The sequence below is a fragment of the Sinohyriopsis cumingii genome, chromosome 11 (genome assembly GCF_028554795.1).
Source record: "Sinohyriopsis cumingii isolate HCF-2022 chromosome 11, ASM2855479v2, whole genome shotgun sequence".
Taxonomy (NCBI): domain Eukaryota; kingdom Metazoa; phylum Mollusca; class Bivalvia; order Unionida; family Unionidae; genus Sinohyriopsis; species Sinohyriopsis cumingii.
This window is the reverse complement of record NC_142971.1, coordinates 86,575,633-86,589,212: the sequence shown is the minus strand read 5'-3', so window position 1 is coordinate 86,589,212 and position 13,580 is coordinate 86,575,633. Positions and strand designations below refer to the sequence as shown.

At 41.0% G+C, this 13,580-nt stretch overlaps 1 protein-coding gene across 1 annotated transcript in view; it reads right to left on the bottom strand.

Annotated features, from left to right (window-relative positions):
• The window catches only part of LOC149788907 (hepatocyte growth factor receptor-like), a 102,962-nt gene extending 99,195 nt beyond the window's left edge, over positions 1 to 3,767 (bottom strand). The window contains exons 1-2 of the mRNA XM_089973568.1: positions 3,416 to 3,767; positions 44 to 126 (exon numbers count right to left, since the gene is read on the bottom strand). Of these exons, the coding sequence (XP_089829694.1) occupies positions 44 to 126; positions 3,416 to 3,767 (435 nt within the window). The remainder of the gene's footprint in view (positions 1 to 43; positions 127 to 3,415) is intronic.
• Between the last annotated feature and the right edge of the window lie 9,813 nt (positions 3,768 to 13,580).

The following is a 13,580-nucleotide window of genomic DNA, read 5'->3' as shown; positions in this document are numbered from 1 at the left end:
TTAACAGTGGCTTTCCATTCAACAAGCACCATTCTGAACTCACCCATGCTTCATGTTTTATCTTGATGACCATCAAGTACAGCTTGGTAATTGTGCCAAGATTACTTTTTGTCACTACAAGAAGTTCTGAATAGACACATAATCAACGAATGTAACCATAATTAAATCATTTTTCAAACACCACCAGTGACACTGGATGCTATTTGAGATACGAACAAAACCAAATCTGCTTTGCAATATGTACCTATGATGGTTGATGTAGTCACTAACTCAAGCAATACCATGCTCAGGGGTGTTCGTGGCAGTGATTCTAAAAATACACCTAGGATAACACACAATTTGTATTTCAAGAGTAAAAGAGTTTTCTTAACAATTTCATCTCCCAGCTGTTGTCCTGCTTTGATTGTTTTATTGTGTGGGCAGCTTTGAGGGTCCATCATAGTTCCTCTATTGACATTGTGTCACGTATAGCTATATTGTCTGCTTAACTTTTACCCATGATTGTAGGTTTTACTTTAACATAATGGTCTTTTGAAAACAACATTTTTAGATGGCTAATGTTAATCCATGTTTGTAATTTATAAATGAGTTGCTTACGGAGTTTTAGTTCAAGTTTCAGCCTTATTTTTAAAAAATTCTTAAAATGTTCTGGAAGTAAACTTTTAATCATAACTTGGTCTTTTTTTGTGTGTTAGTTCTTCATCTAAAGTTTGAGGTAAAAAAAAGTATTCATTCCAACTTTAAGTTCAGTATGGAGAATCATTGTTAGTTATGTTCAGATATAATCTGAGAAAAATCATTTAAATTATTTATTGAAATTACAAAGTGCTCAGTACTGACTTTTGGACTAAACCACTATTTTGAGATTATTGTGAATTCATTCAAAGACATTTTGGATTATATCTGAAACATCAAGACTGTTGATAAATCTACCTATGCAAGATTATTGTACATCAGCATATTCAAGACTTGGACTTTATTTGGAATATTCTACGCTGATGGACTTGTGATTGAACATTCAGAATTATCTGAGATTTAAATGACAATACTGTAAGTTTCCTTTAAATGTTCACTTTGTATTAAAGGGAAACAAATTTTGAATTTTACTAACTCGTTGGTTTCAATTCTTTCTGTTACTTAGTTTAAGACCATTAAGTTGCAGCAATTGTCATTGTGAAGTAAAAATGATTTGTAGTCTGGCTTTGTTCAGTGGCAAGATCCACACTCACTTCTACTCAATTACCTTTCTTCAGTTGTAGAACTGCTAAGCAATCAAAGAAAATATCTACCTGGAGCATATTTAAGTCTCCAATGATTGTGTATTATGAGGGCCTGACACCACGTCCATACAGAACCATAATCCATGTCCATATGGAACTATATTTATCCACATCTATACTGAACCATACAGATATCATTCTTTTTGTTTTTGCCCAAAACTTGTTACATGGACAAGTGGATAACTGATGAAAATTAGCTGAGATTTATCTCTTTTTGGTTGAGTCCATGTTGGTGCAACTTAACCAATGGGGAACATATCGAGAAAGGGAGGGGTTGTTAGTGAATTCTACTCAACTGCTGTTGAAACAATAATTGAATGTTTTTTATTTCAAGGCAGTGTAGTCAATGACCTGGAGTTTTCGCTTGCTAACATGATGACTCCAATGTGGCCTCAAGTTGGTATTGGTACATCAGTTTTCTTCAGACTGCTGATTTCTATTTGGTCAATAACAAAATTATACTTCAGTGTTAAACACAAGGGTTTGTTAACACCACTATCATGCAAATATTTATCAATGAGTGAAATAAAATCGCCATTGATGTCAGCATCCCTTGTAAGCTTATCAAACACCCTATTAGTAAATTCTGCAACATCGTGACGCTTCAGAATCCATTATATGTATATATTGATAAATCTTGAACACAGATGTCATAGAGGGTTAAGTGTGCCTCTGGATAGATGCAAAGTACTGAATTTCATATCCAGATGAATAATAGTAAAAATGCTGCATATGTTAAAGGTACTGGAACATTACTGGCTGTGGTGGTATGCATTAATGATGAACTAGTTTGCCAGTGATCGTTTACTAATATTGCCATTGTTGTCCATCAGCCTCTGAATTCAGTAAATGATCCAAAATTGTGCACCTTTAAGAAGAGGTTCAGGTTTTTCAAAACCGTCACTGACTATAGCAAAAAACAAGTCTACCATTTTCTAAGTCTGTTCCTCCATTTCTTTGATTAATATTATTTTTTAATTAAACTCCATGGAGTTACTATACATTGGTGATTTCATCTTTGCATCCACATATTGTTTTATCACAGCCTCTATAATATTGATGTAATTTTCAATATATTCCAATGACACACCAGAATTTCTGATTCCCTGGTTTTCAGCCACTCTAACAGGTTCTTTGTCTTTGTCATCATGAGTAAATCAAAACTGGTCAACCACAAGGCCACACCTGAAGACTGGTTTCACTTTTGATTCTCTGACTCTGGTGACTGGGTAATTAAAAGGAATTTTTCTTTTTGCATTTGTCTAAAAGACTATACGTCCACTAACCATCTGGATGCAGTTCTTATGGCCATTAATGAAGTTGCTTTTGCAGCCATTGGAACTGCAGCTACCAAAAGCAATGGGATTATTAGTGATGAATAGAAATAATTCAACCACTATAATGCTTTAACATCAAATCTAGCTTTAATAACTTAATTGTAACTGAGGTGCTCTTTTGTTTGGCTGCCTTGTGCTGTTCAAGCTATGTTTTATATAGCCACACAGGAGCATTTCCAGTTAACTTTGCCAGAAAATTCTTTAATAAGAGCCTGCAGCCTTTTCTTGTCGCAAATTGGTTTTCACAAAGTCCATCTTTAACTCTGTGATATGTCATCATTTTTAATAGTGCTGTTTAATTACAACAATTACAGGTGTGTCAATGACCCTTTACAGCCACCTGTGCATTCCAACAACAGCTTTTCATAGCAATGAATCTATAATGAGGAATCTGGTAGTGAATTACACATATATGAAAGTGTATGTAGACTGCAGACTGTCTTGTGACATGCACATGTTGACATGATTGTGAAGTCAAGCAAAATTTATTTGGGGGTTCCTGATGACTGTTTCTAATCGCAAAGAAACTTCAGACTCTCCTAACTGGTTCAATATTATTGCATCCAATCCATAATTCAAAATGCTATGAATACATGTCTCGGTGTGCTGATACATTGTTGGGTCGTTATCTGTAATGATATCTGCTGAATGTTGCCTTCACACGAGTCTGTGGTGAGTGTGAGAAATGACAGTGTTAATAATCCTCCAAACTCATAAATGACAATAAATGTGTTTTTGCAGCCTTTGGAGGAATTATCACAGGCATCCACAATGTCAAGTTTTAAAATAAAATTTTGCCATCAATCTCTCCATGATAACAAAGTGCATCATTGCTGCTTGGTATGATGTGACTGTTTGGCTCCAAAAATAGTTTTGTGGACATCACAGGAAACTCAAATATATGACTGAAGGAATTGCACAGAAAACAAGAATCAATTAAGGTGTCCTTGACTGTACGATTTGTACATGACTGTAATTTTGGACTGCTACCAATTACAGTGGTTGTTTGCACATCTTCCCCTACATTTCTGGCATTTGCAATGGTATACAGAGTAGGATCTGCATGAAAGGATCCATCCTTGTGAAGCATAATAAGATGAGACAGTTGACCTGGCAAATCATCACTGTACCTGGCAAGTCCAATGATCATCACTGCACCTGGCAAATCCAATAATCATCAATGTACCTGGCAAGTCCAATAATCATCACTGTACCTGGCAAGTCCAATAATCATCACTTTACCTGGCAAGTCCAATAATCATTTCTGTACCTGGCAAGTCCAATAATCATTTCTGTACCTGGCAAGTCCAAGAATAATCACTGCCCCTGGCAAATCCAAGAATCATCATTCCAGTGGCATTATTGCTCAGATATACTTTCATTTCCTTTACAGTTATGAGATAATGTGAGCTGCTCAACAATGCCATGATATGGTTATTGACAAATCCAAAGCAGCGCGATCATGACAATAAGCATTTTCCGTCAATTTCCAGGAAGGCCTCACTTAGGAGAAAATACAGAGATGTATCATGCACTTGTAATTGTATTCAGTCTGTTTGATTAGGAACCTAAGCCAGGTATGAACAATACTGAAAATGTAATTTGCTTTCATCTGTCATCAAAGGCATATCCATGTCAAATGCACTACTAATTTTGCCACTACTTATACCATATATATTTCATCTGATACCTTTCTGTGAGTTGGCTTTGCAATCCAGGCCCAGTCCACAACTGTAATCTCCTTTCCATTGCAGTCATTGATTCAGTACTGGCCTGTGATACCTCAGCGAGACATTGTTGAGCATCTGCATTGATGATTTTACTGAGGCTAACATTGCCATGGAACTTCTTATGATTCAACTGCAGGTTGAGTAGCCAATCTCAAACTGATTAGACTGCTTGCGATCAATGATTTTTCAGCCAATCTGCAGCAGCACTTTTGATGCTATCAATGAAAAGCATTGCGACTTGTTTAGCAATTGGTGAAGCATGCAAAAATAAGCCACTAGAATCTTAGGTGCACCTGTGAATATTCCACTGCCATTATCACTGAGATCACATCAGTAACATGTCATGATAACAAGATTTCTACCATTGTCAACACACACGTGTATTACATACATATCCACGTATGGCTGTTATTGTATTAAATAGTCTGATCTCTTATGTACTGTCTATGACTCCTGCATAGATCCAACACAATGCCTTTCCTGGTAAAACAAGGGTGAAACAAAGATATGTCAGCCGGGATTGCTGGACGATACAAAAGTGTAGAAGGAATAATTGACATCAAATCACCCGGGGTGACATTCAGGGTTAATTTGAACAATATGTAACCTTTAGATACTATTCTTCTTGAAGTATTGCTTTCATAACTGCCACTGATTCATCGTGGTGATCCTGGCAACGTCTAGTGCAATATTGGGACTGTTACCATCAAAAACTATATTCAGAATTTGTTGGTCCACTGGAATTTTATTAATATCTTTAGGCCGATCCAGAATTATTTTCAGTGAGAACTGTGCAATGGCAACTGGTTACAGTGGAGATTCAATTGCTATGGCAGAGATTAGTGTAGACTCATGTTTGCATATGTAGATTTTAGAATCACGCTTTGTCACTAAAGACATTGTCAGTCAGATCTCATCACTGTACATCACAATCAATCTCCTACACACCCATGGGAAGTTTAATAACATTCCATGTAGCATCTCGACCACCTTCTGACAAAAACATAAGGGAGGTTTTAGTTCAAACCCACAAATGGCAATCAAATATTAGGCCAAATACAATAAACATGCAACAATGTTAATGCGATTTCAATATTTCAATACACAGGATACCCCTCAGTAATTGGCATTGTTATTGTTGGGTTTAATTCCATTTTTCAGCACAAGATAGGCTATAAAAGGAGGCCAGTATAAATGGTGGAGGAAGAACAACCGAGGCACGAGAAACTATTGGCAAGCTTTTACACATACCCACATTGGTCGAACCCGAGACTCGAACCCATGCGGACAGAGGTTAGATGGCAAAGATCCATAATGGTGAGTGCTTTAGTCCACTTAGCCACTCTGGGTCCTAACTGGCATTGTACAATTGGCATTGTAAAAACCCACAGAAAATTCCCGTTTTGTTGAAGAAACTGTAATCTTCAAGGTAATGCTTAGGGTTGTATTTGCAATGACATGCTGCACTGCATCAATGGTTCCTCAGAACTCATTATACATTGATGTCTTCAATGAGTTCATGCATCAAACCGCCCTGCGTCCATGATGTTGTTGCTGATGAGTTCTATTTCAATGTTTGTCGGTGTGAACCAACCCCACACGCTCATTTACCATATATACTCTTACCCAAGCCAGTTTCAGGCTTTAAATGCTTACAGTAACTGGCTATGCAATTGCTGTTGGAAAACAAAAGAAAACTCTTCATGAAAGAGATGCCAAAAGAACAGCTTGAGGTTCAAACTTTCTCTTTTTCTTTCCCGTCCTAGGATGGGAAATTAACCTAGTGTGTTGATAGGGCTGCTAATTATATAAATACAACCTTAATCCTTTAGCATGTAAAAGAAACACCACTGCTTTGTTTTCCACAGTGGACATTCTGCAGCACTATTGTTGTTTTCTCTGTGAAGACTACAACTAGTGATACTTGTTCAGTGCCATGTTGAGTCTGTATGATCATACCATGCAACTGACATCTGTTCAGTTTCAGCAATTCTTTGATGTGATTTCAAAGACTGGTCAAAGTGTCTCTTACAGACCCCAATCTCAACCTATACATTAATAACTGCCAAAGTTTATGAATAGTCAGTGTTCTGTCAATTACAATGTACTTTGTCACTTGGATATCTTATATGGCAAATTGATAAAATTAGGTACTTTCACCAATATAGGGAAATGAAAACATAATGCAGTGGAGCATTAAAGTTAATGGTTATAGACTTTGCAATGAAAACAAGACTAGTGTTGCGAAATATGAATTTTGTGTGTCAGAGAAACAGAGGTGTGACTGGTGAAAGAAACAATCAGTATTATTTAACAGTACCAGAGTTTTTAAGAAAATCTGAATAATAGAAAACCCTTATGCAAATTGTGAGTTTTGGCTTTAAAGAGTGGGTTTTAGAGTAGTGTGTTTCGGGCACAATTGATGCAGTCAGTGGAAATTCTCACTCATGACCACATGTCACCCTTATAGGAGGGTCATAGAGAAATTCCCTATTTGCAGCCATAAAGTGGGTGGTGTCAACGTATAGTTGAATCAACTTATACACGAGTATGTACAGTTGAGCCCGTTTATGAGAGTGGGGTAAGGATGATCACAATAATTACATGCTAATTTAAGTTTTATTAACACTTTAAAGTCTACAAAAAACCACTAACCTCACTTACTTATAACTGAATGATAACAATCTTTTATACAATGTGCAGTGTTGGTTTTAGTATTTACTATTCCTGTCAAACAGTCCTCACATAAATCCAATGCCATTGTTCAATGAAATAAATAAAGGAAATATGATTGGTGTTGTTTATCTTTTCTTTAAAAATCATTTGATTTTATTAAACCGCAATATCATTATCTCAAAACTCCAATATTGATGCATTTGCTGATGACACCACATTCCTGCTTCTATTCATATTTAATTACCATCCACACCAAGTTAAACGAAGATCTAATGAGGAATGATGTATAAATAACAAAATCCTTCAAGACCAAAAAAAGTAAGTATTATTAAGTTAATGGGAAGCGAGTTATCGAGGGAGTGGTGTATGTGGAAAACTGTTCCAGACAAGACAGTGACACCTGCTAAAAATTAAGTTCAAAGGAATCTGACAAAAGAATTGGTTACATAAATCTATTTTAATATATAAAGCTCTAAGCAGAGTTGCATGACAATATTTGCATGACATGTTGAGCTACATACAGTCTAGTTTATAATGCACTACACTTGTTAGATCCTGGAAATATTTTGCTGCCAAAGCAAAATTAGAAATGCTTTATATTTTAAAGGGTTCTTGCCTGCAACAGTCTGCTTATTAATGTAAAATGATAACATTTTCTCAGAGCTCTTAAACATAAATGCTTGAATAAATATCAATTAAGAAATCAGGATTTTGTTTTGCCTAGTGTTAAATAATGTATTTATAAATACCTTCTGTTAATGAAAGCAAATTTTTAGTAAATTGTGTTTCTCAGAGAATGCTTACCCGATCACATTAACGTCAGGGATATAAGCCTGCTACCTCTCGAATCCAGCCCTACTAAAAGACGAAAATTCGTCTTCTCTGTCTATCTCATATAGACCAAAGGGCAATAACTCTTGCTCCTTACATCACCTTGCCACCGCCAGGTGTCACTAGTTTTTTAAGCTGAGCGATATATATTATATGAGGATGCTCGCATAGCGGGGTGGTTGGGAGGCTTTTAAGCAATGTGATCGGGTAAGTATTCTCGGAGAAACACAATTTACTAAAAATTTGCTTTCTCCTTCAAATACGTTCCCCGATCACGTTAAAATTAGGTGAATAGGTAATGGGGGAGGGAATGCTGAGCATCCTACCTCCACCCCGGGCACCTTCTAGGGAATGATGGCTGGATTCCCCATTTGAACGATAACCCGTTCTCCTAATTTCATTAGCAACACAGCCTAGGGTCCCGTGATATGTGACCCCTATATACGGTTAAGAAGATAGTTATTGAAATCTTCTTACCTACGAAATTTCACTGCCAAATCCAGCGAAGCTGATAGCTGTGCTGATTGTTTTAAATGGGTCTGGTGGTCATTTGGGCTGCCGACACCGGACCTACCAGATTCAAGGTTTGCCTCTGCGAAGTCAAATCTCTGAGATAAAAACAGGAGAAGTTGACTCTGCATGCCAGCCCACAGCTTCTATTATATCTCGGATCGAAACATTGCGTTTGAATGCCAGGCTCGCCGAGATTGCTTAATCTCATGAGCTGTAATCTTCATGAGGCGACTCTGATCTTGTGAGACCTCAGAGTACGCTGAGCGTATAACCCACTTCAGGAATGAAGCAAGGGCTGTGAGGGGTGATATCCCGTTTACCAGCTTTGACCGGAAGAAATAGGCGCTTACGTGTGTCCCCACACGCCTATGCGCGTTTTAAATAGTGCTTGAGTGCACGAACAGGATCTTGCATGGCTGCTGCTCTTGACTTATCTATGGAAGAGAGCGAGCGAATGACGATTCTTTAATTGCCAATGGATGGTAACCTATTTTTGGCTACAATGCCTGGTTGCGTCAGGAGGACCACCGAACCATCTGAGATGAACTGAAGAAAGTTCGGGTCACTGAAAAGGGCATGCAACCTGCTCACCCTGCATGCTGAAGCTAAGGCTATCAAGAAACATGTTTTGTATGATTGTAGCTTTAACGAAGTGTGGGCTAAAGGTTCAAATTTGTCTGAATTGAGCCATGTTAAAACCCAGCACAGATTCCATTTTGGAAACAGGGTGAGGCATTTTGGTCGATTGAAATAAAAATTGGCTAAAAGATCTGAGTTTTGTTATGCCCAATATCGCATCTACATTGATGGCGGAATGTGTCTGATATCATGGAGCGGTAGCCTTTGATAGTAATTGGGGCCAACTGTTTCTCCTTGAAAAGCCAGAGAAAAAAGTCGGCCAGTTAAGGGATTGAGACACTCAAAGGGACGATGTTAATGATATGGCACCAGTCCATGAAAACAGGCCACTTTCCCTCGTAAGCCTTCAGAGTGGAGGGCCTTCTTGCTCTTGAAATTGTCTCCACAATCGAAGGTTTAAATTGTTTGTCTCGCAAGGCTGTCCGGACACGAGCCAAGCGTGAAGAAGAAGACGGTCCAGGCAGGGGTGGAATACCCGTGACCGCGTTTGTTTGAGAAGATTTGGGCTGGTTGGAATCTTCCTGGGTAGATCTATCGCTAGATCGAGTAGATCGGTGACCCAGGACTTGTTCCATCTGAGAGGGGCAATCAGAATCATCCGACAGTTCTGACCCCTTAACCTCTGGATTATTTTCGGTACCAAAACCGTGGGAGGGTAGGCGAATGCCCACAACCCCTCTCATCTGATTGACAGAGCTTCCACGGCCCAAGCCTCTGGGTCTGAAACCGGAGAGACGAAGGTGGGCAACTTGCGATTCCACCTTGTAGCAAAAAGATCGATGATCGGACGCCCCCAAAGTGTGCAAATCCGAATAAAGACAGATTCATGGAGTGACCATTCCGTGTGAATGACTTGACCTTTCCTGGATAGAGTGTCGGCCAAGACATTGAGTCTGTCGGGAATGTGTCTGATTTGTACGTTGATGTTGAGGTTGACGCACCAACGTAGAAACTGCCAGATCAGAATGCACAGGTCTGATGATTTGGTGCCCCCTTGTTTGAGGAGGTAAGTCACCACGACAGAGTTGTCTGGCATAATGAGGACAGCTTTTCCTGAGAGTTGATCCTTCCAGAAATGAAAGACATTGATGACAGCCCTCATTTCTAAAAGGTTGATGTGGAGAGGCCCCTCCCCTCGCTCCCACGTGCCGCTGACTTTAGCAAAGTCCGACAACAGGTGGGCACCCCAACCGTAGGTACTGGCTTCGGTACATACCGTTATCTCCGCTTGGGGCATCTACAGAGGAATCCCCGTGGACAGCCAACTGGGATTGTGCCACTGAAGCAGGAATGATCGTATCTTGAGCGTGATCATTATTGTTTGATTGAGGGGACTTGAAAAGGGGCGCCATTGTGCCAGTAACGTCATTTGTAAAGGACGCATAAAAAGACGGCCAAGCGGGATCTCGTCCGCCGCCGCATTGAATAATCCGAGGAGCTGCAAGAATTCTCTCGCTGAAATCCACGTCCTGTTGGAAACGGATTCGACGAGTTCGACGATCAGGATTACGCGAGCGCGAGGAAGCCGTACCATATTCAGATCGGTGAGAAACTCCATACCCAGATGGAGAAAACGCTGAGATGGACGGAGATCGGACTTTTTCCAGTTCACGAGAGAGCCTAGATGATCTAAAAGTGCTAAAAGATCGTTTCTGCCTTTGAGCAGAATAGAACTTACCATATGTTTCTGGAGGATGTCGTCCAAGTACACTGCCACCCATGTAGATGAAGTCGAGCGGAACAGGGTGACGACGCAATTTATAACCTTGGTAAAACCCCAAGGGCTGATGTTGAGGCCAAAGGGTAGGGCCTGGAGCTGTTAAACCGCGTCGCGGTAAGCGAATCGGAGAAATGTCCCTGACGCAGGGTGGATAGGGACGTGAAAATATGCGTCGGTCATATCTAGACTGACGTCATACTCGTCCCACCGGATGGAAAGACTGATTGATCTCGCCGTTTCCATCTTGAATTTCGGTGGTAAAATGTATTGGTTGAGGCGACTCAGGTCGATGATCGGCCTAAACTTGCCTTTTGCCTTCTGGATAAGAAACAGCCTGGAATAAAACCTCGGCGATTGCGGTTTTTTCACAATCTCCACCGCCTGTTTTTCTATGAACGACCGTATCTCCTGTTGTAGAAAGGTATCCTTCTCCCGATCGGAAGGTACGTTCGTGAAGAGGGGAGAGGAGGACAGGGGAGGGATTGGATAAATGAAATCCGAAGCCCCTCCGAAATGACCTGGATCACCCAATCGTTCTGAGGAAAAAAGGTGGTCCAGTGGTCCTGAAATTGCAGGAGGCGGCCGCCCACAGGTAGGCTGTCCGCGGGTGGTGGGGAGGGTATGTCAATTTTTAGAGTTAGGAGGCTTGAAGACGAAGAAACTTTGTTTCTTACCGCCTCTGTATGGTTGCCTCCTAGCTTGATTAGACTGTTGTCTCCTGGCATTGGGTTTGGATCTACACTGCACATTTGATTGTAAGGATCCCTTGTCCGCCAATCATCCCTCCGCTGTGGCAGGGTCTGATTTTTCTCTAAACGCCTGCGAGGGTTGGGCGGCAAGTTGGAGGGGCAGTTCCTTAACTGCCTGCTTCCGAACTTCTTAAAATTTTCCTCCAAAGAGTAAAGGCGACCCAAACGGAGTCATCCGTAAAGCCAGATTATGATGAGGTTTGAGCGACGTGGACCGCAGACATGCGTCACGTCGTATCAGGTCTAAGTTGGCAGAAGCAGTCAACGCATTAGCCATGGAATGGTGAGCTGCCCTGTTAATAACTCTAGCAATTCGGGCCGTCGCTTCCCAAGCGTGGTCATTGTCGGATTTTTCTGCGAGTCGGAAAATGGCTAATAAAGTCAAGTCTAACATTGAAGACGTAGCGACTACGTTCCGGACTAGCTTTGACTTGGCATGGAACACATTTGTGTCGACTTTGTAAAACAGTGGAGCGGACATGTGAACTGCTGCCATATTTTTGTCCAGGGCCGGAAGATCCGTACTGAAGGCGTCTGAATGAGTTTTGTACCAGCGATACGAGAACGTCGCTGGTACTTGGATTTCTGAAAAGAACGCCTTAGCATTCCCCGGATGACCTATTCGTCCTGATAGACGATCATTGATCTCCTTAATTTTTGCCAGCTGGTGAAGGCAACGGAAGGACGGCGTCTCTACAGACGCCTTAACTCTGTAGTCTTGAGTGGCGGTAGGAGGTGGAGGGCATTCTGGAGTTGCCAACACCCTATACATTTCTTCCACTGCCGCCTTGAAGCCAAACTCAGTCCGTTCCATGGTTGGATCTGTGTACGGCTGATTTGCAGGAGTTTCGTCACGCTCACTGTGTGCCGAGTCTTGTTCTGGAATAGCTTGCATTTCAGGATAGAGCATACCAGGTGGCATAGATGACTCTCACTTGTTGATAAGCCGTGAACATATGGACGGTCGGCCTGCCGGCTGGTTTGTCTGGCTTGTGGTCGGCCTGAATGTTGGCGACGGTCCTGCTATCACCGGTACTGGCTGCTCCAATGGCCTGGCTGGACGGACATATTTCTCACTAAAATCTCCGCCATAGTATTGGTATGTTGCCGGCGGTACAGCTTGACGGACGGATTTATCATTAAGATCCCCGTAAGTCATATTTGGTCGGACCGTTTTAGCAATAGGGTCCCCATGCTGGTACAGCTGGACGGCCGGTGACGTAGAGGTTGTATAATGAAATGGATCCGATGGATCCGGTAAAAAAAAACATGTGTCCTGACGTACAGGCCCGAAGGCCATGCTCTGACCTGCGGGGGGACTTACACCCACTGGGCAGCCTAAAACTGGGGGAACATTCCCCCAATGAATCAGAAAAAGCTTGGAAGTGAGCGAGACAAAGAAGAGTAATATCTGGCCTGATGTCAATAGCTGCGTCGTCTTTTCCTGGACCAAACGATGCATCTGTTCAAAGGTGGACTGTTGTACCCTGTCAACATTATTTTCCTCCATTGCCGCTAATGTTACTGTGGCTGACGGTTGCAAACGACGAAATTTAGGTAGAGGGGGGACCCCAACGTCCCCCACAAGACTCGCAATGGAGGCAGTCTTCGGATGTATATTGAGGACATCAATGCTATCTTTCTTCGACTTACTCCGTCTATCCCTTCCTTTTGATGCCTTCTGGACTACATCAGCCCATGTTTGCTCTGTCCAAGTATTACACACGCTGCATGGTATAGATGATGTACACTTGGTACATACAAGAGTCATGGTTGTCTTCTTTTGCTTTGAACTTTTTGCATTTCATGCATTTGGTTGACATTTCTACTGAAACGACACAAGAAAAGAAAACAAAGCACAAATTAGCAATTCAGCATGTTATTAATTCGTTAATACCACAACCGTTACTAACGGAGTAAGCAAAATTAGTCAGTGTCGCGTTAACTCTTAATTGACAACACGAGTTCAGCGATAGCGTGTGTAACATGGTCTTCAGTAGACGAAATCCGTAAGGGTGACAAAGTCACTCAATTTTGAAAAAAAAATTGTTAAAATAATGTATACAACCTGTAGAAGAATGATTGTCCAACGCAATAAATCCGAA